Source organism: Vicia villosa, linkage group LG3 (assembly GCF_029867415.1).
Source record: "Vicia villosa cultivar HV-30 ecotype Madison, WI linkage group LG3, Vvil1.0, whole genome shotgun sequence".
Lineage (NCBI taxonomy): Eukaryota > Viridiplantae > Streptophyta > Magnoliopsida > Fabales > Fabaceae > Vicia > Vicia villosa.
Genome location: NC_081182.1, coordinates 7734561 through 7761023, shown reverse-complemented (window position 1 = coordinate 7761023; position 26463 = coordinate 7734561). Strand labels below are relative to the sequence as shown.

The 26463-nt window shown below is 36.2% G+C and overlaps 2 protein-coding genes and 1 pseudogene across 2 annotated transcripts; 1 reads left to right on the top strand and 2 right to left on the bottom strand.

Moving 5' to 3' along the window:
* Positions 1–1629: 1629 nt before the first annotated feature.
* On the bottom strand, positions 1630–3618 carry LOC131657487 (putative F-box protein At3g17490; annotated as a pseudogene).
* Positions 3619–6008: 2390 nt separating this feature from the next.
* On the top strand, positions 6009–8188 carry LOC131657486 (PKS-NRPS hybrid synthetase cheA-like). The gene is made up of 3 exons (XM_058926880.1): positions 6009–7249; positions 7330–7433; positions 7521–8188. The coding sequence occupies exons 1-3, from the start codon at positions 6009–6011 to the stop codon at positions 8186–8188; spliced, it is 2013 nt and encodes a 670-aa protein (XP_058782863.1).
* A 9019-nt stretch (positions 8189–17207) lies between these two features.
* Positions 17208–21732, bottom strand: LOC131657485 (protein MAIN-LIKE 1-like). Its single transcript, XM_058926879.1, has 5 exons — positions 21655–21732; positions 18990–19162; positions 18755–18926; positions 17998–18675; positions 17208–17870 (listed from the first exon to the last, which is right to left on the bottom strand). Exons 1-5 carry the CDS (start codon positions 21730–21732, stop codon positions 17208–17210), a joined length of 1764 nt encoding a protein of 587 aa, XP_058782862.1.
* Between the last annotated feature and the right edge of the window lie 4731 nt (positions 21733–26463).

The window sequence follows — 26463 nt, the reverse complement described above, 5'->3', positions numbered from 1 at the left end:
TAATGAATTAATGACTAGCGTTTAAATTTTGGTTTCTTTAAACAATTTGTTTTTTGTTGAGAGTATTATTTCACTTTTAACGGTGGGTGCACATCGATTACAAACATCGGACGGCCAAAAAATTGTAAGAAACTTTAATACTATTTTAACATTAAAGTTGTCCATACCTCAACCTTATAAAATTGTTTTTTTTTTTCTTTTCTTTTATAAATTTGATAGAACAATTTAAAATGTTTTAGAAGAATTGTTTAGAATTTTAAGCACACCAAAAAATTGAATGTAAGGGAACGATAACAAATAAAATGAATTATCTAAAGCACCACGATGACTTTTAAAAAATGAAAAAAAAGTCCACAATAAGGCAGAAGAATCTCTCTAATAGTCACGTGAGTTCGGAACAAGAAACCCTATTTTTACTAAGTAACACTCATTAGCCACCAAAAAACCACTTCAAAGAAAAATATCACATCACAACACCCAATTTAACAACTTTATCACGTGAAAAACACATCACAACTTTGATTTTTTTTAATTGAAAGTAAAAGCAACTTCAGTGTCATTGTCTTCTACATCTTCACTTCCAGCAAACACACAAAGGGCACAAGCGAAACATGAGGAAACACAGCAACATCGCAAAAGAGAAAAGTGGAAGATCGAACCGCATGTGATCAGAAACGGGGCCTTTGTAGCGGTGGTGGTGTTTCCGACGAGGCAGCTCTGGTGTGGTGGAGCTTGGACGAAGCGATATTTAGTAAAGGAGATGGAAGGTGGTGGAGGTATGAAGATGGTAGGAAGAAGATGTTTGAAGAAAAATGAAAACGACTTTTGTTTTTTTCCTTTGATGTTGTCGCGTTCGTTGCTTTTGCTGAGTTTATCTGTATGACACTGATTAGCCACCTGATTTTTACATCACAAACGAATTTTTGAATTTTTAAATACCCCAAAATACAAACACATGATAACATGTGTAAACCTGTTTTTTTTTTTTAAATTTGAAGTGCATTGCGACATGAATTTCACTTCACAATGTTCCTTTTTGTGACGTGATTTTCACATGGAAAAAATAAATCGTTGGAAACCATTTTTCTTGTAGTGTTTCTCTCATAGTATTTTTCAATCTCTCTACCTCTTTAAATATAAATCACACAAGCCATAAAAAAACTCAAAGGTAGATCAAAACTGTTAGTAGTTGATTAGTTGATAGTTGATAAAAGATAGTTTTAGAGAGTTGTTTAGAAAGAAGGCTATGTCATTGATTTCTTGGATGATTATTTACAATGTAGCAATTGCCTATTTATAGGCTCAAGTCACCAACCTCTCAATGGTGGTGAATGTTTCTACATTACATTAGTTCCTTCTAGAGTTTTCATTATATGTTATTGTCATGATAAATCTAGATTCTTCTATCTTTGCCATACACTTATACATCTAGATTGTTCTACCATATTAATACAACTTATAGTTCTAGGATGTTCTATATTTTCATACATATTATATTTAAGAATACTCTAGAAATTTGTAGCAACTTCAATAAAAACCTTTGGACCTAACCGTGCAAGACTTAGCTCTATTATTAAAATAATCAATAATGTAATTAACACTAATTTGTGTTGCACTTGTTTTGAGTCTTCATTGACATTTGCCATTAGAAGGGTATATATATGAAGTCATAGTGGCGAGAACAATTTCCTGAACTCCGAAACCAGCAGCAGCAGCATCATGCTTCTTCTGAAACCTGCCTTGTCCAGCAAGGCTTCTTAGATTCCTGCGAGATCTATACGACCCATGTGGCTGGCAGTGAGGATTGGCACCAAAGCAATACAAACCCTCTTGACCTTCTGATCATCATAGGAAATGTAGAGGAAACATTTACTTCAAAAGTGAACATGTAACAATAACTTCAACATCAACACTGCCATTTTGAAGTAAGTTTAAAGTGGCCATGTGATGCAATGAACATAGGAATTTGCAAGAGAAATCCTAACTTTATTGTCAGCAGACTAACAACTATGATGCATTACAGAAAGCAACAGTCTCAGAAATATACAGAAGCTGATATATGGAAACAGACTCAGAAATATATAGAATCTGATATTTGGCAATATTTGCAGCTTCGGCACGAACTTTCAGCTCTCTTAGCTGAGAAACTGTTACATGTAGAAAAGCTCTTTTTCGGCATTTCAAATTCTACTTTTGTTTGTTCTGGTCTGCTTTGATTTTATTAGATGATTTGGAACATACAAGAAAAAACTAAAGCATAACATTAAGCATAGTGGCATAGATATTTCAAATTACACAAAGATTATAAAGCTTCACAAATATTAGCTATTTATTCTTAAAATCTGAGGAATTGGGAAAAGGCAAAAAGATCATCCTTACATTTGAAACTGAAATAAAAATCATATCAATCTGCATACATAAATGGACTAACAGAGTACAATGTAAAATTCAAATAGCCATACTCATAAAGGTTGCTTGTGAAAACAAGAAGAAAATTTATTATATATTTCTCCATTTGGAAGAAGGGTTTCTTTATGGAAATATATCTTGCCATGAGTTTCTGCTGTAACACCAATTTCATCAATAGTTCTGGTACTTATATCAAACCAAGCTAGTTCGTTGTCTTTCTTGCTTATCAATATATTTCCCTTCTTCCCTATTCCAATTGGAATCTTAAGGCAAGATAAAGGCCCAACAATAAAGAATTTAGTCCATGATTCTTCAACACCGAGTTCACCCAAAATTAAAATATCAAACGTACTTGTCTCTTCATAATGTACTATAAAAGCAATAGATCCATTTAATACAGTCAAACTACCCACCCTTGTCCACCTTTTCGAAATAAAATCAAAATCATCATCTATGTGAGAGGGCACGAGTGTTATAATAAAAGATTCTTTGCTGAAGTCAAATGACACCAAATATGTACGTGCTCCCGTTTTTTCACACCAACGAGACCCTTCATCCACGTACACTTCTACTTCTACATGAGTGAGAAAAATCGTCATCAATTTTCCTCCAAGAGTTATTGTTTATGCTAAATATCTCCCAGAAGGAAGAAATTCCGTGACTTGTTCTAGGACGACACTGAGTGTGTCTAATCATCTTATAGTCATCTTTAACATGATCATAACCGACTTGATAATGATCGGACCAATCATTTTCATTTGAAAAACGACCATATTCTTCAAAAATTATCTTGAATTCTGTGGTAGCCGGGTTCCACAACATTATTTTTGGATAGCCGTTGTGATAATATTGGACACAGAGAGTGCCATTAAAACTAATGGGATCGGAAATATTAAAAGAAAAGTTGTTTCCCCTATCTCTTAGAGAAAGCTTTTCCCAATGAAATCTAACTTTATTATTCTCAGACCCCTCACCAGAAAGAGAGTATAAAAGACCATCGTTTTTCAAATGTAAGAGGAAAGATATATCATCATAAAAAGAATGATCTTTAGATACGAAATAGTTGCGAAACATAGTCATAAAATAAGGGTTATAGAATAAGAGAGACCATGATTTGCATACAGATTCAAATCGCTTGAAAGATTTGAGAGGAAGTTTGGAGAGAATAGAGAAGACAATATCATCATGTATATGGTTGCTCACCTCCATACTTGAGGGAGACAACAATGGATACATCTCCAACGACGAGTTTGGATTGAATAAGAGAAATAGCAGCGCGGCAAAGGAACAATAGAATGTAGGTTTCTGCACTGCACTGCACTGCTAAGTCGGTTATTTATTTGAATTTTAGGTTTGGATTTTGCATATCATCCATCCACCGTATATGTTTTACTTTTGTTCAAATCAAATTTATTTGGTTTTTTTATTTTTATAGTATTGATTTAGAAAAATACATTTTTATCTTTTAATTTTATATAGGGCCCATTTTGATCTTTTAACACCACGTTAATTCTTTCGATTTATTCTGTTAGTCAAAGTCAAAACTAAGATAGAGGTAGCGTAAATGTGTCCCCGAGGTAGATATTAGATTATATTAAAAAAGAAATTGAAAGGCTTTTTGTTCAAAAAAAAAAAAATAACACAAAAAACATATGAACCCTGGGTGAGAAACTGAAAGGCAATGTTCTTTGTTAGACAAAAAATGTTATATATATAGATAATTTTCTATATATCTTTACTACTGTTAAATATTTTCATATACCTACATATATTTTCATCATATGAATTAGAAGTTATTATTATTTTTAGGTGAGTTTATGCATATATGTTATTATTTATTGAGATATTTTCTGGACACTAGTAATAAACATGCATAATTTTATAAAAGTATAATTTTAACATATAAATAATATTGTGATTAATTTCCTTTATTTGTGTATTTGTTATGAAATAATAATTTTATACATATTTAATTTAATTAGTGATTAATTTAAAGTGTTGATAATATATTTATACTTAATAAAAATTCATATTATTTTAATGTGATTATTTTTTAGGATAATATTTTATTTATAAATGAGTATAACAAAACAAATGTTATAACTGATAATTAAATATAAATAACTATTATATACCATGTGAAAATCAATAAGTGTGAGTTAGCGGTAAAGGGGTGCATAGTTGGTTATTTTTAAAAATCAAATCATAACCATTTTAAAACCGTTTAAATAGCTTGAATTAATAAACATAACCACATTTTAATCAAAACTGGTTATAAAATCGGTTATAAATTTGGTTATGATTATATAACCGATTTTTAAAAAAAAAAATCCAATTTTAAAAATTATTTTTCCCAATTTTTTTTTTCAAAAAAAAAAATTATTTTGAGAATTAAAATATTTGGATTTGGATAATAACCGAATCCAAAATAATTTAACCGGTTAGTAATTATTTAATTATATCAGGATTATATGAATGGATAATCAAACCATTAATTAGGGTTAGGGGTGATCGTATCCGAACCAATCCAAAAGGAAAACCGCAAATCGAACCAATCCAAACCGAAAACTGCAAAAATCGCGGTTGGTTTGGATGGTTTTGGATGATTTTTGGGCTGAACCGCACGGTTCGGTTCGGTTTACGGTTTTCATTTCACAAAACCGAACCAAACCGAACCGCATATTTAACTAAACTTTTGAATTTCTATAATTAATTTATTATATTTCCAATCCAATTGCAATATTGTACACTCACGTCACGTGACTCACTATTCCTTTATTCTTCCTTCCTATTCAACATTTCAACTTCATTCTCTGATTTCTCTCTCACTCATTCTAAAGAAGCATTTGGTGTATATGTAGTACTGATAATATTTATTCCTAAAGTTGTAATGTTGTATTAATATTTAGAACTAAAGTTATCTGATACTTATATATATGTAGTATGTAGTTTATTAGTTAGTATGTAGTTTATTAGTATGAAAAAATTGTATATAGTATGTAGTATATGTAAAATACACGGTATGGTACTGTAAAATACATGATACAATTATATAGTAGTAATTTTCGTGTAAAATACATGTATGGAAGAATGAATTATTTTGGTGTTATTAGTATGAAAAACTTATTTTTTATGGTACTGTAATATATGTAATATATGAAAATTTTACTTCGTACCCCTACAATTGCCCTTATACCCCTACAATTTTGTAAAAATGTCAACTTTACCCTCAATAGTTAATAACCATTTTACTTTTTACCATTCATCTAAAAAGTCAAAAAAATTCAAATCTGCACCCCTACGCACCTTCAATTCAAAACACTTCTGGTAAGTCATCCGGTTCACAAATTAACAAACCGGAACACATTGTGAAAGTCATCCGGTTTGCTTTTTTTTTCCTGGAAGACATTCTAAAACTGTTCCGGTAATACGAAAATCAAACCGGAACGGATAAGCAAAGTGTTCCGGTGCATATGTAATCAAACCGGAACAGTTTTGAAAAGTGATCCGGTGAACTTGATATCAAACCGGAACAGATTGGAAAACTGTTCCGGAACGCATTTTTTATTTTTTAATTTTTGGTTTTTTTTTTTTTAGGTATGGAAGTTCCGCTCCAAATTTGTAGGAAAAACGAGACAGCTATAGATACCACTGATGTTTTCACAACTTCACAGAGATTTGTCACACGGGAAGAAGTTATCCGCTGGGTTAAAGAGACCGGAATCAACAATAAAGTGACTGTTATCATAGCGCGTTCAGACACTGAAACAGGCAAAAGAGGAAGAAGTAACAAAGTTATATTTGCGTGCGATAAAGGTGGAAAATATAAGGATAAAAGTGAGACTCAAAGTGCTACTAAGAGATGTGGATGTCCATTCAAAATCAGATCGACTCCGGCAAAAGATGGGTCTGGATGGAAGGTTGATGTAAAATGTGGAGTTCATAATCATGGTTTACCAGATAGATTAGAAGGCCATTCATTTGTTGGTAGGTTGACAACAGATGAGAAGCAGCATGTTGCTGATTTGACAAAGAGACATGTTCCGCCTAGACACATATTGACTTCCTTGCAAGAGCGAGATCCTGAGAACGTCACTCGGATCACGCAAATATACAAGCATAAAAGTGTGATTGAAGCGGAGATAAGAGGTCCAAGAAGTGAGATACAACATTTGCTTAAGCTTATAGAGGAGGCGAACTATGTTTATTGGAGTAGGAAACGGGATGATTGTGAAGTTGTGAGAGATATTTTTTGGGCTCATCCAGATTCGGTAAAGTTGCTGAATCTTTTTCCTACTGTCTTGATTATGGACGCCACTTATAAGACCAACAAATATAGACAACCTCTGTTTGAAATAGTTGGTATGACATCGACCGAGTTGACATTTGCGGTTGCATTTGCTTATATGGAGTGTGAGCAGACAGAGAGTTATATCTGGGTCTTGGATAAGCTGAAGCAATTGTTTGTGAAGAAAGATGTGGTTCCACAAGTGATTTTGACGGATAGAGATCTTGCTTTGATGAAAGCAGTTGAAGTTGTTTTTCCTACGACGCATAACTTGCTATGTCGTTTTCATATTAACCAAAATGTTGGGATGAAATGCAAGGAATATGTGATGAAGGACATGCGAGAGACGATAGGCACATTGTGGAAAGATGTTGTATGGGCTAGTAATGAGGTTGAGTATGGTGTACGGTTGCAATATCTTGAACAAGCATGCTTTGCTTGTACTAACTTCCTCGATTACGTGAAGAACACTTGGTTGATCCCACATAGGCAAAGATTTGTGGGCGCATGGATTAATCTAGTGCTTCATTTTGGTAACACCACGACAAATCGGTATGTCATAATTCTTAAAATATTTATTTAGTATTAATTTTTGGAATATTATTTTTTTATACCTTTTTTGTTCGTTTTAGGGTTGAATCTGCACATTGGAAGCTAAAGCAGATGTTAGGAAACAGCCTTGGTGACATGGTCAAAGTTTGGGAAGCTATGAATTCTAACCTAAAAATCCAAATAGGTAACATTCGAGCTTCGTTTCAAAAAAGTTTTAATGAGGTTGAGCACGCACACATTAGTCCATTTTATGATAATTTGCGTGGTTCAGTATCGAGAGCTGCTTTGAGACGCATTGCAGAAGAGTTATCGAGGCTTGATTATGTGTTAAATAGTAGGGAAACATGTGGTTGTACTATGAGAACAAGTTATGGGCTACCTTGTGCTTGTGAGATGGGAAGATCGATTGTTGTTGGAATCCCATTACAAATAGAAAGTGTTCATCTTCATTGGAGGATACTATCTATGGAAGGTGACTTGCCTTTAGATGAGGAAGCTGGTTCGGAGGTTGATATGAGTAATGCAATTGATGAATTGTGGAGAAGGTTTAAATCACTAGATGTTGTTGGAAAAAGAGCATTGAAAAGTAGGGTTTGTGAAATTGCATATCCCACAACAACTTCATTGTGTCCACCACCTGAGAAAATAAAAACTAAAGGCGGAGTGAAGAGGAAAGGGAAGAAACCAGTTGGGTATGATGTTTATAGGGATCCTTCAGGTTTTGAGTATGCTGATCAGGCGTCTCAATCTTCACAAAAACAATCGCAAGCATCACAAACTTCCAGGAAGCAATCACAATCAAAGAAGCAATCACAAGCAAAGGATGAGGATTTCACTCTTCAGTTTCCTTGTCATGTTAGGCCATATATTACCGAGATTGTTAATGTTGTAGCAGATGGTAATTGTGGATTTAGAGCAATTGCGTCGTGGCATGGGTAGAGTGAGGATGGTTGGGCAATGGTTCGTCGTGACTTGGACATGGAATTAAGAGAAAAGAAGGACTTATATGAGAGATTGTTCGGTCTAAGTTTATCCGAAGTGAGAAATGGATTGTTGATAGATCATGTTGGTTTTCAACCACCGGAGTGTTAGACGCTGGCCTAAGGATCTAGAGGGGGGGTGAATAGATCCAACACAGTTTTTCCGGGATTTTTACAGACTATAGCGAAAGCGGTTCTGAATCGACTTGCGTCTATTCCGGACCGCTATTGCAAAGGGTTATATGTGTTACAAAACCACAAGATATTCGAAATTCCGGATAAGGAGATATGTTATCGAATCAATACGTGTCACAACTGAATATCAATTAACTTCTAGATTGACAAACTTTGATTTACAATGCAGTAAGGTGGATTAAGCAAATAGACAAACACTTGGTGACAATATTCAAATTGATGCTAATTCAAGATGTGGTGAATTGTGATGTTTATGCAGAACTTTTAATTCACAATTTTAACACTTGAATCATTGATCAATTTAGCAATTATACCAATTTTGAGCAGAATAAAAAGGAAAAGATAAAAGCGATAAGAACACGATATTTGTTTAGGCAGTTCGTCGACCGTCCTCGCTACGACTACGTCTGCCCCCAATTCCAAATTGAAATTGGGTAATCTTTCATTAATGTTGAAAGTAGTATATACAAAGAAGATAACAAAGCGATAAACGATAAACCAATTATGTCGATCCTTTGAATCTTCTTCCCCCTTAATCTTGAGCCAGATCAAGGTTATCCAAGAGCTTCACTTTGATTCCCTTCTGCAGTGTCTTGATTCCTTGAACTCCCCGTTCCTCAATCGTTACACTCAGCCGAATCCTCAATGAACGCCTCTTGATAAAAACCCCCAAGAACCACCCGTCGTGGAGGACAAAACCCGCAGATTTTATTCACCAACAAACCCCACAAACCTTCACCCACTAGGAATCTTCAATTCCGTTCCATGGACGTTATCGAACTCATCACTAACCCGCAACGTAAGAATGATTATGTGTAATTGTGTTGGAGATGATGAAGAACGAAGATGAGAAGCGTTTGTGTATCTTTCAGTCGTTGGTGTAGCTTGAATAATTACCCTTGCACAATATATATGATTGCATAACAGTTAGAACCAAGAAAAACTGATTTTTGAACTTTCTTGATCAGTTAGGTCGACCACTTGTAGTGCTTAGGTCGACCAGAATCCTTTTCTGATGCATTCTGGGGACATTTTCACAGATTAGGTCGACCTAGTTGATGTGTAGGTCGACCTAACAGGCTGTTATGTAGAATTCATCAATTTAGGTCGACCTAAATGATGTGTGGGTCGACCTAGCAGGAGTATATAAACTTTTCTCCATTTTAGGTCGACCTGGGTTGATGGTAGGTCGACCTAACTGCTGCTTTTCTGCATTCTTCTTGTTTTGCTTGTGTTGAGTCAACCTTTAAACATATAAACATAATGGGTTGACCTATGAGTGATCAATGCTTGCTTTCCTTTAAGTTTTCTGCTTCCGTCTTGTTGTTTGAATGCTTATTTGAGTTTGCCATGAATCAAAAACATCTTTGAGTGTAATCTTGTATTCACACACTCCCCCTTTTTGATGATGGCAAACCATTCGTCTAAGCTTTGGTAGTAAATGATAAAGACTCAACAGAGCTCCCCCGTACATCCAGCATCTATCTCTCAACAGAGCAATCTCTCAACAAAGCTCCCCCGTACACTCAGCATCTATTGTATCTATCTCCCCCTTTGACAACATCAAAAAGAGAAACAAAGAGAACAGAGTAGGAGAGTAACAAGAGAAATGAAGAATACCGGTAGTCATAGAGATAGATAACATGTAAATGGTGAAATCATAAGAACTAATCATGTTTTAAAGAAAGCCAACAACATACATAGTAGTTCAAGAGATTAATACAAGAAAAACAGAGAGTACTACATCATATAATGTTTTTAACAACAACAAAAAAAAATTTAATGGCATGAAATGCAATGAAATGATGACATGATAAACAATATGTCCTAACGCCTGCCCCTTCTTCCTCTTCCTCTTTGAAATGTATGAGGTCGATCTTCTTCAACCTGTTCCAACAAATCCAGCACAAACATGTTAAGAGTGTTGAAGCTTTGGCTTATGTTAGCATGGCGATGCAATGCCGTTTCCTCAAACTGATTCTACCTCAATATGGAGTTGGATGCAAACGTTTCAAAATCGTTCCTTTGTTCCTGAACCAAGCCGTACAAAGATTGGTATTGACGTTGTTGTTCCTCATATCTATCTTGTTGAAGCTGCTGCATTGTTTGAAATTGAAGCTGTTGAGTTTCAAAGTTCTGCTGTTGTTGAAGTTGCATAGCTTCAAGCATAGATATTATGTTGGATTGATCAGGAGGAGGTGGAGCAGTGTAACCCCAAGGAATTTCTTCCTGTTGAGACGGAACATATTGCCAATTTGGATCCGTGTCATGAGCTATGTCTTCCATGGTTTGATCCTCATCATTTGTTATTTCTTGATCGTTTCCCTCTTCCTCATTTCCTACATTGTTTCCAAACTCCGTAGGATCATCATAGTTGTAGATAACCTTCCCTGTTCCTTTTTGAATGAGATAATAGGTTTTCCTAACAGGGTTCCAATGATATCCCATAAGAGTCAAGGTGGTTTGTGAGAATTCTTGGGATTGATGTATGCGAGTGTAGTGTAAGTGATCAAGTCGCATACCAAAGTGATTGACAATTGTTTGAATGATTGAACCATAACACAGGGCTGTAGTCTTCTGTTTGACCTCATGAAACTTAGCAGCTAGGAAGTGAGGCCAGTGTAAACGCGTTCTATTTTGCAGCAGATACATGAGCACCACTTCATTTCTTTCAATTCTCGAATATCCTCCTGCCCTTGGTCGAATGATTCTTGAGATTACCCAATTCAAGAGCCTAGGATCTCGCTTCAAATGACCAGCTGTTATTGTTTCATTTGATCTGTCAAATACGGAAGGATCTTTGAGGATTGACTTCATGTAGGCCTCATGGTCATAGTTTCCCGGTACATCCCCGTCTACCATACAGAGTTCATCACCAACGATTGTCAGACCAAAGATACTAATCCAGACCCGTTTGTCAACAACATGCGACCTAGATCCCATTTTGAAACGGAAATTACAACCGTCCCCTTTTGTAAATCCTGCATAGAAAGCCCTAACGGTATTTTCACAGTACGGGGTATCACATTGCACTAAGGGATGAATATTTTGATGTTCAATTAACGCAGCGACATCAGGGATATGCATGTTTTCGACAAGATTTGGATCATAAGTATATTGCTTAACAATTTTCCTTTTCATCTGCCACTTCTCAAAGTTTTCTCTACAATCAGGATGAACAAGAGCACTTACCGGTTGAGATGATGAACTGGAAGCAATTTCCTTTCCTTTTCTTGATTTTGGAGGCATGGTTGGAGATGCTTTGAGTGAGAGAGGGATGATATTTTGACAATTTTGAGTTTGAGGAATTTAGGGTTAGCCGTACCAAAAGAGATGAGAATGAGAGGGAATGCAAGAATGGAATGTTTTGAATGAATGATATTGGGTCGGGTCGACCTAACAGACCCAAATATGGAAAAATTAACGCAGTAGGTCGACCTAAAATGAAGCTGGGTCGACCTAACAGAAGTAACAAAACAAATGACCAAATTAGGTCGACCTAAATTGTGAGTAGGTCGACGCAACTGGACCTTTTTAGTTTTTCTAAAGAATCTTCTTATGTAGGTCGACTCAAATACAGAGTAGGTCGACCTAAGTTTCTTTCAATGATGAAAATGCCTTAGAAATGTTTCTATATGATGTATTTTTGTTTTGTCATTTGCTTGAATGCACAACCATTGTATGTTATGAATGAAAATGATGAACACATATACATAAGTATTTGAGAAGAGTAGATAAGAGCACATGAAGTCACTATAAGCATGTTAATTGATATCATATTATAGCATCAATAAAATTTTTGGAAGTGAACAATAAACATGTTACCGCTTTCTCAATATGTAGGTGTTTTGTCATCATTGTGTGGAGTCTTCTTGTCAGTGTGCCATACTCCTAGATTTGATGATGAATTGTTTTGATGGAATGTTTCACAGGTTGATTTTTGCGAAAAACTTATCTAGTATCGATTACTCGATGTTCTCCCGGATGCGGGACATAGTCCCAAACAATATTCTGCTAAGAATAGGTTTAAAATCTCTTTGCAATGCAACTTGCCAATTTGCACATCAAGTACTGCGTCCTATGTGTTTTTCGGAATATCTGTATTTTTAATGTATCTCATACATTTGCGATGGCCAGGACACCTACATTTCCTTTGTCAAGTATGGTTCTTCAATCTGTCTTCATAGATGACACACCAAGATTGGTATGTCTTCCTTTATGTGTCTTAAGCACCAGCTGTCAAGGAACAACCACCGTTCGGCGATGTCAAGACACTTTTCCTGCGAGATTAAATTAGAGTGGAAGGTCCCCAATCTTCATTGGGTCCTGGATGGTGAGTACACAATTTGTTGCACTTAGGCAACCATTGAAATACTCCTTTAGGAACTAAAATTCTCCTAAATTTGCATTTTTCAATGGTATGTCCCTTTTTGCAACAATAATGACAGGTAATATGATGAGAATATGGAGTTTTGCTAGTTGATACTTTTGGCACAAAAGTGTATTTACTATATAAAGGAGTATACGATCTTTTGAACTTGTTTGGATCAACCGCAAAAGTCACTTTTGGTTGTAGAGCCTTGTCTAACTTGGCTTTTAGATCTCTCACTTCTTTTTGCCAAATGTGACATGTCTCACAACCAAACCATGATGTAGGATCTATTTCAACTTTGTCCTTTTGAATGTCTAGCATAGATTGTTTTAAAGCTTCCATATCCTTTTCGGTTTTCTCAACTTTTGATTCAAGGTATGAAAATATTTTCTTATTTGAGGCCAAAAGTTTGAAAGCTTTAATTGCATCTCTATGTAATTCTTCAAAAGCAAGTTTTAGTTGAGAATGAGATACCTTATCTACGAGTTCAGGTTTAAGATGACTTACAGCTTTCTTTTTCTTGTTTTGATGAGCCATGAAACATAGGTTTGCTGATTCTTCTTCATCGCTTGATGAGCTTTCACTAGATGAATCACTTTCCCATGCTATGTAAGCTCTTTTAGATTTGTTATGACCTTTGCTTTGGTTCTTCTCCTTTTCTTTCTTAAGATATGGACAATCCGGTTTGTAGTGACCGGCTTTCCCACAATTGAAGCAAAGACCTTTGATCTTTCCTTTGTTGTCGTCATCTTGTTTGAACATGTTTGATTGCTTTCTATAGTTGATCAAGCCTTTGTCGGAATGTTTTGCTCCATTTTTCTTTAGATATTTGTTGTATCTTCGCACAAACAGTCCCATTTCCTCATCATCAGAGTCTTCGTCATCACTTGTGTCACTATCCTTTGGCTCTCGTTTTGAGGTCTTGGAGCTCGAAGCTTTTAGAGCTATTGACTTCTTCTCTACCTCTTTCTCCATGTTCTTTTCTTTCTTTGTCCTTTTCTCATGCATGTCAAGGCATTTAAGATGCTGTTCATGTTCCTCTAGTTTACCAAAAAGAGTGGTAATGTCTAAAGTGTTGAGATCATTTGCTTCCTTAATTGCTGTAACTTTGGGTTGCCATTCCCTGTTCAAACACCTTAAGATTTTGTTAGTAGCAACTGCATTGGAAACAGGTCTATCAAGAGAATTTAATCGATTTTTCAGGTGAACGAATCTTTTCTGCATGCTTTCGATGGTTTCACCATCTTCCATGTGAAAAAGTTCGAACTCTTGAGTTAGCGTATTGATCCTAGCTAGTTTGACATCATCCGTTCCCTCGTGGGCAACTTGCAATGTGTCCCACATAGCTTTAGCTGATCTACAATGGGAAACGCGATAGTATTCATCAACTCCTAGAGCTGAGATTAGAATGTTTCTCGCTTTCCAATCGTATGCATATTTCTTTTCATCTTCAGCATTCCAAGTATCTTCTGGTTTTGGAACAACTGCACCAGCTGCATTTGTCATGGTGATCTGAAATGGACCATTGACAATAGCTGTCCAGATGTTCCTATCAATTGCATTGATATGGACACACATACAATCCTTCCAATAGCCGTAGTTTTCGCCGTTGAAAACTGGAGCTCTATTATGAGCCCCTTTAGGTCCGGAAGCCATCTTTCCAATAAGTGTTTCACGTAGCACGGAATAAACCAGAGCTCTTGATGCCACTTGTTAGACGCTGGCCTAAGGATCTAGAGGGGGGGTGAATAGATCCAACACAGTTTTTCCGGGATTTTTACAGACTATAGCGAAAGCGGTTCTGAATCGACTTGCGTCTATTCCGGACCGCTATTGCAAAGGGTTATATGTGTTACAAAACCACAAGATATTCGAAATTCCGGATAAGGAGATATGCTATCGAATCAATACGTGTCACAACTGAATATCAATTAACTTCTAGATTGACAAACTTTGATTTACAATGCAGTAAGGTGGATTAAGCAAATAGACAAACACTTGGTGACAATATTCAAATTGATGCTAATTCAAGATGTGGTGAATTGTGATGTTTATGCAGAACTTTTAATTCACAATTTTAACACTTGAATCATTGATCAATTTAGCAATTATACCAATTTTGAGCAGAATAAAAAGGAAAAGATAAAAGCGATAAGAACACGATATTTGTTTAGGCAGTTCGTCGACCGTCCTCGCTACGACTACGTCTGCCCCCAATTCCAAATTGAAATTGGGTAATCTTTCATTAATGTTGAAAGTAGTATATACAAAGAAGATAACAAAGCGATAAACGATAAACCAATTATGTCGATCCTTTGAATCTTCTTCCCCCTTAATCTTGAGCCAGATCAAGGTTATCCAAGAGCTTCACTTTGATTCCCTTCTGCAGTGTCTTGATTCCTTGAACTCCCCGTTCCTCAATCGTTACACTCAGCCGAATCCTCAATGAACGCCTCTTGATAAAAACCCCCAAGAACCACCCGTCGTGGAGGACAAAACCCGCAGATTTTATTCACCAACAAACCCCACAAACCTTCACCCACTAGGAATCTTCAATTCCGTTCCATGGACGTTATCGAACTCATCACTAACCCGCAACGCAAGAATGATTATGTGTAATTGTGTTGGAGATGATGAAGAACGAAGATGAGAAGCGTTTGTGTATCTTTCAGTCGTTGGTGTAGCTTGAATAATTACCCTTGCACAATATATATGATTGCATAACAGTTAGAACCAAGAAAAACTGATTTTTGAACTTTCTTGATCAGTTAGGTCGACCACTTGTAGTGCTTAGGTCGACCAGAATCCTTTTCTGATGCATTCTGGGGACATTTTCACAGATTAGGTCGACCTAGTTGATGTGTAGGTCGACCTAACAGGCTGTTATGTAGAATTCATCAATTTAGGTCGACCTAAATGATGTGTGGGTCGACCTAGCAGGAGTATATAAACTTTTCTCCATTTTAGGTCGACCTGGGTTGATGGTAGGTCGACCTAACTGCTGCTTTTCTGCATTCTTCTTGTTTTGCTTGTGTTGAGTCAACCTTTAAACATATAAACATAATGGGTTGACCTATGAGTGATCAATGCTTGCTTTCCTTTAAGTTTTCTGCTTCCGTCTTGTTGTTTGAATGCTTATTTGAGTTTGCCATGAATCAAAAACATCTTTGAGTGTAATCTTGTATTCACACGGAGAAATGGTTGACACTACCGGAGATGGGTTATTTGATAGCGAATCGGTATAACATTATTCTTGTGCTGCTTGGTAACCCTTGCTTGACCTTTTTTCCTATGACAACAACATTTTCTCCAAGTGCTCCTACATATTGCATTGGCCTTGTCAACGGGAATCATTATCTTCGGGTAACCTTTATATATATTTTATTTAATTACTTATATAATTACTTATTTAATTACTTATATAATTACTTATTTAATTAATTTGTTAATTATTTTTATGTCATGAAATCAGGTTAATATGAAAGAAGGCTTCCCGCTGCCACCCGTCACGGTAGATTGGATGAAGTTTCGTCATCAAGTGGCGACATCTTGGATGTTAGGATTTGCTGGACGTCTTCAACATTGGCATCATCTTACGCCTATGTTACCATCACGTGTTAATATAGATTAATTAAGTGACTTTAATTTATATGTAATATTTTAGCTAAAAACGTCTTAGATTGAGTTATTTTATTTACATCTTAGAAGTTTTATTTTATTTACAAAAAAACACTAAATTATTATAACATTGAATATAGAACATTAAAACATGATAACAATAACATAAAATATTAAAACATGATAACAATAACATAGAATATTAAAACATGATAACAATAACATAAAACATTAAAACATAGAACATGATAAAAATAACATAAAACATGATAACAATATCATAAAACATTAAAGCATTAGACTCTTGCAGACGATTCTGGGCGCACCAGCATCTTCAGAACATCCTCAGCAGACCAGATTTTAGTCACCACTCGGTTATCAGTTTCTGGCAACTCTTCTTTCACCCAACTTTTAAGTGACTCGAGTCTCCCGCAATCGTTAGGTATTGAAAGCTTCATGGGTTCCTTAGTTCCAGTATAGAAAACAATTGTGTCAACCATAAAATTACCAAGAGACATTCTGAAAAATATGATATTTTGTTTCAACACTATGAGGTCCTATTTATAGGCCATGAGGGCAATCTTATCCGCACAATATCTTATCCATATAATATCTTATCCAGATAAGATATCTTATCCAAATAATATAACGGAAGAATAAAATATAATCCAAAATATACAATAAAATATAGAATAAAACAAAAGACTAAAATCAACTATAGAATCCAAAATATAATCCAGAATGTACCATAAAATTATCCAAAATGTAATATCTAAAATAAAATATAACATAGTCAATGCTCATCGGCGATGCGCAACACCTCAAATAAGTCAGCATACGCGACATCATCCTCCTCGGCCTCTACCTGCCGGAGATAACGGCGAACCAGTGTGGAGGCACGAGCCCAATTTGGATCAGCTGGTCCTGCATCAAAGACAGGAACTGGAACCTCTCTACGCTCACTAGGTGGGGGCGGCACAACCTGAGGATGAGACACACGGTAATACCACTCTAAATATCCATCCACCGTCTCATGAGGGTATCCCACCGCCTCCGTACCTCTAATCACATCTCCCACGCTCTGGTGATAACCAATCCACTCCACAGCAATCGCATCGTTGCTGAGCGTATCAGCAGGAGGTGCAGGCGGGATATACTGGCGAATACCAAACTGGCGAAGACACCTATCGGGTAAGTACGGCACATGTATGTCACCCCAAACAAGGAAACCTCTGTATAAAGATAGCTCGTTAAAAGCAATATGAGGTCGATGATCCTCGAATGGACGCCATATGACGTCTGTAGGTGTCAGCTGATCCAATATCGGTCTATATGCATCCACCTTGATGGCCCCCTGTCTGTAGAACCATCTCAACGCCCTCGGAAGCCCTTGGTTGTCTGACCGCCAATTTTCTCCTTTCCTTCCCAGAGTAGGAAAGTACTCATGTATCCAACACTGTTAACAAATAAATTAAATGATATTCATTAATACCAATGGTTATATATATATATATATATATATTAAATAATATAAATTGTAATATATGAATAAACATAAAATTAATTAAAAATAACATAAATACCTGTAGAAGAGTAGGATATCCACCGAGCTGCTTGCAACTAAACATAGATGCATCCCCAAGGTGGCGATAAAGAGTGGCCAGTGCCGCTGATGCCCAACTGTATGAACCAAGCCCACGTAGATCTCTAAACAATAGCAAATATCGGGCCTCAACCAGGGTAAATGTCTTATCCGCAAAAATGGTAGAACCTACCAACATCATCAGATATGCCCTGGTCGCGTAAGTCCAACTACCAGCAGCACGGTACTCCACGAATCTGTCATACAGCCACTGCAGTGAGTAATAAGCTCCCCTGCAAGAACGCACATGTACAGCCATGGCATGTCTATCCACTCCCAATAACTCACAGCCAAGATCAACAGCCACCTGCTCTATGACATGCTCATCAGGATACCAGAAGGTGCCATTGATAGGCAAATGGAGCAGGCACGCAACATCATCTAAAGTAATCGTCATTTCACCAAATGGCATGTGAAATGACGAAGTCTCAACATGCCACCTCTCCACAAATGCTGAGACGAGATTAACGTCTATCTTGGTCAGGCTAGTTCTCTGAAGAGAAGCCAGACCTGACCTAGACACGATAGCCTCAATCTCAGGTGGGAGTTGCTGAGGCACTCTCTCCTGGAGCTTCGTCCCGTGCCCAGCAACTTTAAGCTCCTTTTTAGAGCCTCTTTCCTGAAAATAAATAAAAAAACCACATTAGAAGATATAATAATAAATTCTATTTAAAATAAATCAAATAATTTTTACTTACCTCTCCGTACCATAACCGGCGAGCAACATGGTCTTGATATCGAACGAGTAGAGACAAATCTGATGGTCCACCAGGATATCCAACTGGCTGTGGTGGTGGGTTAGAGGAACCAGCTTCGTCGCGGCGGCGGCGGGTATGTGGTCTCCCGTCTGGTCCAAGTGTACGCATTTTCCTGGAAAAAAAATTAAAAAAAAAAAAATTTAAAAAAAAAATTTAAAAAAAAAATTAAAAAAACCAAACCGGAACAGTTCCAAAAAGGGTTCCGGTTTGCAACTGAGCTAAACCGGAACAGTTTTCAAAAGGGTTCCGGTAGAGATGGAAACAAACCGGAACAGATTTCAAAAGTGTTCCGGTAACATAGGCAACAAACCGGAAGAGTTCCAAATTGTGTTCCGGTTTGGAAGCGAACTTACCGGAACAGAAACGAAAAGTGTTCCGTGAAGTATTTTTTGATCCGGACCACTTACCAAATGTGTTCCGGTTTGGAAAGTTAATGAACCGGAAGAGTTTTCCAAGGTGTTCCGGTTTGTGTTTCGTACAGTCAAAATGAGAGTGTTTGTTCAAGATCAGTAAAAAGTGCAAAATGAGAAAAAAATTTCCTATTTATGGAAGGGTAATTTCGTCAAAAAAATATGCTTGTAGGGGTAGAAGGGCAATTGTTGGGGTACGAAGTAAAATTTTCGTAATATATCTATGGAAAAATGAATTATTTTCCTTTTTTTTATTTCAGTACTTTTTTATTTTATGGTGTAAATCGCAGCCAACCGAACCGATCCTAACCGCATTGGTTTGGTTTGGTTTGGATGACTTTATAAAAATTAACCGAACCAAACCGAACCGCATGCATTTTTATCTCGCGGTTAGGATGACTTTTACGCTCAAAATCGAACCAAACCGCACCGCAAACACCCCTACCATTAATAACTAAACCGGTTAATATTCATTCAATTATATCCGGATATTTAAAAGTGATTTGGATTTGATTATGGATTTGGACATCACAACTGGATATTTTGCACTCCCTAGTTAGATTATGGATTTGGACATCATAATTGGATATTTTGCACTCCCTAGTTAGCTGCACAAGCTTAACATTGGGAGATGAACACTGTAACATATTTTTGGAAAAATGAATCATAGCTAAGAACTTGAGCAAAACAACATATACATTTTATCAATTATAATGTAAGCAAAAAATAAGGCTTAAACTAATTTGTGCTCCACTTGTTTTGTATCTTCATTGACATTTCCTGACCACCAGCAGCGTACTTCTCAAGCTTCTCCTGCATCAACATCTTCAGGAGCCTGCCTTGTCTAGAGAGGTTCTTAGATGGCTGATAAATCTATAAAACTCATGTAGATGGGCAGTGAGGGGGTGAAATTCAAGAATTTCAACTTGACATCAAGTAATAAAACCCTCCAGAACTTCTGATTATCGATGATTGATAAAATGGAATCTACCCTTGAAAATTCAATATACTATTGATAACTTTTAACTGTCACAAATGTGTCTAACTTTGTTGGACCATTGCTGAACTGAATGTAGTCACAACCTCATGATGACACACAGTTGGATCTTGATCAAACAATCTAGATGTGGCAAACTGCATCCGGTTTCAATGCACACAATTCAAATTCGGCTTAGTCATGTTTATCACCATCATATAGAAAGTAATAGTATGCAAGTGTGTTTTTCACAATATATTGTTAACTTTATATGCAGTCAGATTTTATGTGATGCATTGAACATATGAATAAGCAAGAGAAATCCTAACATTCTTGTCATCAGACTAACAATTATGTTGCATTACAGAAACCAGAGATCACAGAAATGTATAGAACCTGATATTTGACAACATCTGCAGCTTTGGCACGAACTTTAAGCTCTCTCATTTGATGACAGTCATCCTCCACTATGGCTATACGATTTATTGTTGCATAAAATAAATGTCCCGGAAGCAAGGTAATGAAAAATACTAGAGGTCAGAGTTGTCTTTGTTTGTTTGGCAAGTGAAACATAGTGTTCAGTTCAAATACTCGGCTCTATGAGTACAAAAGCTTCAAGAATTTAACACTGTTGTCTGACTGATATAATGCTCAAGTTTTTTCTCTATCTCTATCTTGTACAGAGTATGTAGACAGTGAGAATATCATGCTCAAGAAAATAAAATTAGCAGTCTGAGCCACTACCTCAAAATATAATTATAAGAAGCAAAAGAGACACACTTTAACATAAATCAGGCAGTATATTTGCATGCATACAAAGGAAATAAACACACTTTTATTTACCAAAACCTCTTAGTTGAGAAAGTAATAATTGTCATTCATCAGCAGTTCAATTGAAAAGCTCCACTTATATATGATCAAGCAAAATTCTTATCACGAAATTGTTTCTTAATTTTGCATAAGCTTGAAAATAAAAAAGATATGGGCATCTATTTGCACTCTGATTTTTCCTATTAATTGCGGGGTAGATTTAAGGTGTTACAATCATCATTTTTTTAAAGCCATTTCAGCTTCATTGAAAACCACATTTTGACTAGTGATACACCTTCTGTGACCTGGCTCTAGGCACCATAGCCTATAAGCTTTGACTCCTTCAGGGTATCCCATTAACATGCATTTAAGAGCTCTAGGTTCAACCTTGTCTTGCCTAATGTGCGCATAGGCTACGCATCCAAATACTCTCAGTTTATCGAGATGTGGTGGATGTCCCGGCCAAACTTCTTCAGGTGTTTTCATATATAACATTGTCGAAGGACATCTCTTTATCAAATATGTTGTTGTCAAAACTGCCTCGACTCAAAACACCTTTAACTCAGCACTAGTCAACATGCATCTAACTCTCTCCAAAATAGTTCGATTAAATCTTTCAGCCAAACCATTTTGCTGTGGAGTACCTGCTGTAGTTTTATGTCTTGCAATACCAGAGGCAACTCAAAAGCTGTCGAAAGCCTCGTTGCAAAATTCAAGGCCATTGTCAGTTCTCAACCTCTTGACCTTTTTGCAAGTTTGATTTTGGACTAAAGTCTTCCAACTTTTGAAATTCTCAAAAGTTTCATCCTTAGTCTTCTGGATGAATACCCATAATTTTCTGGAATAATCATCTACTATGGATAGAAAATACCTTACTCCTGAATGTGATGGACACCTTGCATGCCCCAAAGATCAGCATGGATATAATCAAGGGATCCATGTGTTCTTTATTTGCCTTTGTTGAACTTCACTCTACAATATTTTCCAAGTACACAGGGTTCACAAAACTTCAGCTTTTCGACTTTGTCTCCACCAAGCAGATTTTATTTCCCTAATTCGACTAAAACCCTTTCACTGACATGGCCCAATCTTATGTGCCAAAATTTTGGCTTCGACAAAGATTTTATGGATGCAACATTTGTCAAACCACTTACAACTTCAGCCTCAAGGATTTACAAGCCTTGTTTCTTCACGCCTCTCAAGACTTCCTTCGACCCCTTCATGACTCTTACGATACTTTTCTCTCCTTGAAAAACATATCCTTTCTTGTTGAATTCACCAAGATAAATTAGATTTCTCTTTAAATAAGGAACATACCTGACTTCAGTCAATAATCTTATCGACTCGTCATAGAGCTTAAATCACACAGATCCAACACCTCCAATCTTGCAAGCTTTGTTGTTTCCCAGCAATACTGATCCACCATCTTGATCACATAATTCCTCGAACAAGTCTTTATTTGGAGTCATGTGCCAAGGGCAACATGAATCCATAATCCACTCTCTTCTCAAGTCACTGCTCGAAACCACAAGAACATCAGATGATTCGAAATCATCTTGAATAATGGATGCATTGCCATTATCCTTACCTCCATGATCTTTCAGGCGTTTAGGGCACACCTTTCTTGTGTGACCCTCCTTCTTATAATGATAGCATTGAATACCATATGCTTTGCCACTATTAGACTTCTGCTGACTTTTGCCTTTCTTCCCTTCGAACTTACCATCCTTTAGCAAGAATTTTCCCTTAACGGTCAAACATTCACAAACAGTCGAAAGTTTATGCTCCTTTCATTCATTCAAGTCCTTAGAATACAAGGCTGATTGAACTTCTTCAAAGGCCAGTGACTCCCTTCCATTCAAGAGAGTTTCTTTGAAGTGAGCATGTGATCGAGGCAAAGCGCACAATAGTAACAACGCTTGATCTTCATCATCGATCTTCACATCAATATTTTCAAGATCAAGAATCAGCTTTTTGAACATATCCAACTGCTTATCCAACACTTTGTCTTCAATCATCTTGAATGAATACAAAGCTTGCTTCAGGTAGAGTCGATTTACCAGAGATTTGGTCATGTACAAGCATTCAAGTTTTACCCATAACCCTAATGTCGTCGTCTCCTTTGATACCTGTCGGAGAACCTTATCACCAAGGCTCAAAAAATAGTGTTGCGTGCTTTCTCGATCATGGCCGTCTTCTCTCTTTTCGTTAACGCAGCGTCCATAGCTGCCACTCCTTTCAACGCTTCTAAACAACCCCGCTGAACCAATAGGGCTTTCATCTTCAAGCGCCACAGACCGAAATCATTCACTCCGGTGAACTTTTTAATCTCATACTTTGTTGAAGGCATGTTCTCCATGCTCATCGCACCAATTTGTTGTGAAAAGCGATGTAAAGAAAAAAATATAATAGTGAATTAGGGAAAAACAAGAAAAACAATAAGGATTGGTTATAACTGATATTCTTTGCTTTCTCTTTAATCAAGATTACAAGTTACAAGAATAAAAAATGACCCTCTCACCCTAAATTAGGATTTGGAGTGTGCAATGATGAGAGACTAGTATGATATTTATAATAAAACCTAACATACTAACTAGTGGGCTTTTTCCACAAGGCCCATTACACAATATAACTTAATAAACAAGCTAACAACCCTAGCATCTTCGACATTTGCATGCTAGATCCATCTTCGACTACAACATGTACATTTCGACACCAGCTACCCTTTGACCATACTAGAGTTCGATCCAATATCTCACACTTGTTTATCCATCTTTTTAGGCTTGAAACGCCTAGTCATTCTTTTTTTCTTTAGATTTTGAATTTGTAAAAAATGTTGTGAGAAGTGAGACAAACTAAGTGCTTCTTTTGAAAAACGTGTATATCTTTTTTACTCGTGCATATGGTGTAAGAAATTAAGTCTCTTTTAGAACAAATTCAACAGAAGTTCCCAAGTAGATTTCCAACTTGGGATTGCCTCTAACTAGTTAGTCAAGGTACCGGAACGAGGGGACTCAATCTTATAATGCCGAAAGCCCTCAGCCAGCTGAAGAAAAAAGAGATCAACATTTATTCCAATCAAACTACTCTTATAAAAGTTAACCCCTAGATTTGAGGCAAGCTCAAATCCCGTCAAACTATCTTTGATAGTCTAAAGAGACTCAACCGACGATTCAACCCTAACTCTTCGTAGGAGATGGATCTATCGTAATCCGCTTCAAATGTTCAGGTCAACAATCATATTCCTAATAATATTATCTTCTTTATTCTCTCCAAACATTCTCTCAAATCTTAGAAGCGATTCGAATGCGTATGCAAACCATGGTCTCTATTATTTGATAACTCTTATTTTATGACTATGTTCCACAACTATCCATCTTTTTAGGATTGAAACGCCTAGTCATTCTTTTTTCTTTAGATTTTGAATTTGTAAAAAATGTTGTGAGAAGTGAGACAAGCTAAGTGCTTATTTTGACAAATGTGTCTAACTTTTTTCCTCGTGCATAGGGTGTAAGAAATTAAGTCTCTTTTAGACCAAATTCAAAATATGTTCCCAAGTAGATTTCCACCTTGGGATTGCCTCCAACTAGTTAGCCAAGGTACCGGAATGAGGGGACTCAATCTTATAATGCAGAAAGCCCTCAGCCAACTGAAGAAAAAAGATATCAACATTGATTCCAATCAAACTACTCTTATAAAAGTTACCCCTATATTCGAGGCAAGCTCAAATCCCGTCAAACTATCTTTGATAGTCTAAAGAGACTCAACCGACGATTCAACCCTAACTCGTCGTTGGAGATGGGTCTACCATTGTACACTTCAAATGTTCAGGTCAACAATCATATTCCTAATAATATTGTCTTCTCTATTCTCTCCAAACATTCTCTCAAATCTTAGAAGCGATTTGAATGCGTATGCAAACCATGGTCTCTATTATTTGATAACTCTTATTTTATGACTATGTTCCACAATTATCCATCTTTTTAGGATTGAAACGCATAGTCATTCTTTTTTCTTTAGATTCACTACAATGAGTAAGGGCTTTAAAAGCGCTTATTTTGGGCTTTAAGAGCGCTGCCAAAGCCAGCGCTGGCGTAGGTAACGAAAGCGCTTTTGAAAGCGCTCTGGTAGCCCCCCCTGTAAGAGCGCTTTTTCCAGAAAAGCGCTTTGGTAGCCCCCCCCCCCCCCCCTATAAGAGCGCTTTTTCCAAAAAAGCGCTCTAGTAGCCCCCTCTAAGAGCGCTTTTTCCAAAAAAAACGCTCTGGTAGCCAACCCTATAATAGCACTTTTCTGGAAAAAGCGCTCTGGTAGCCCCCCCTAGAAGAGTGGTTTTCCAACAGAGCTTTCGTAGGTTGCGTTTTTTTTAATTTTTTATGCTTTTTTTTAATCTTAGGCAGCGCTTTTAGTAATAAAGCGCTTTAGTAGGTGGCCCTTTAAGAGCGTTTTTTAAAAGCGCTGTCGTTGCTAAATGAGGTATTTTAAAGTGCAACCTGTAATTTCAGCCTCCCAGTTCGACCTGTAATATATTTTCAACCTGTAATATTTTCGACCTGTAATATATTTTCGACGATATATTTTCAACCATAGGTAGGACTATATATATACTAATATAATAATACCATTATAATATCCAAAATTATATATATATATATATATATATATATATATATATATATATATATATATATATATACATCATTATAGTTCCTGTCAAACAAACTAAATCATGTAAAGTATGAATACAGAAAGTTTCACATGTAACTAACTCATGTCAAACAAACTAAATTTGTAACATCAACAATATTATACTTCAAATATTGGCAACAGTATGAACAAAGTTAGTAACCATATATCCTAGAGTACTATAATATTATACTTCAAATCGACACAAATCCTACTGCATGAATAGCTGATGAATATAAAATTGACACAAATCCTCTTTGATTTCTTCCAACTTAAGTCTCGTGTAAGAAGCAGCACGGAATTCGTCAAAGTACTACAAAACAAAAACATAATATGAATGATTTAGTTAAATGTAATAAATTATAAGAAGTTATCTAATTAAGTTATAAATCCATACCGTGATTGAAATCTCTAACTGATTCTTTTGAAGAATTTCTTTCATAAACCTCAAAACATAGTATCCGCAATCTGAACTGTTTCGCTGTATCGGACACTACATAGAAAAACATATAAGATTTTATAGTTGTCTTGTTTTATCAAGTAGCATAAATATTATAAGCAAAATTGTGAAAAATAATGTACCTGCACTTTGATCCAAGTAATGTTGTTTGATTTAGTCCGGGATACCTGTGCGTCTCGTTGACTTCAGAACACTTGTATTGATCTAACAAAAATATAAAAGCATATATTTAGATCAATCTCACAAATAATTAAATATATTAATATACACGAATATTTAGAACGATCTCACTTACAAATCAATCATTTCC

Excerpts from the sequence above, each read along its gene's own strand:
- LOC131657486 (XM_058926880.1), top strand. The coding sequence starts at position 6,009 with ATGGAAGTTCCGCTCCAAATTTGTAGGAAAAACGAGACAGCTATAGAT. Across the intron at positions 7,250-7,329 it reads GGTAACACCACGACAAATCG|GGTTGAATCTGCACATTGGA; the intron begins GTATGTCATAAT and ends TGTTCGTTTTAG. Across the intron at positions 7,434-7,520 it reads TAACCTAAAAATCCAAATAG|TATCGAGAGCTGCTTTGAGA; the intron begins GTAACATTCGAG and ends TGCGTGGTTCAG.
- LOC131657485 (XM_058926879.1), bottom strand. The coding sequence starts at position 21,732 with ATGGCCTTGAATTTTGCAACGAGGCTTTCGACAGCTTTTGAGTTGCCT. Across the intron at positions 18,676-18,754 it reads GCCGGTTATGGTACGGAGAG|GAAAGAGGCTCTAAAAAGGA; the intron begins GTAAGTAAAAAT and ends ATTTATTTTCAG. Across the intron at positions 17,871-17,997 it reads GATATCCTACTCTTCTACAG|TGTTGGATACATGAGTACTT; the intron begins GTATTTATGTTA and ends ATTTGTTAACAG.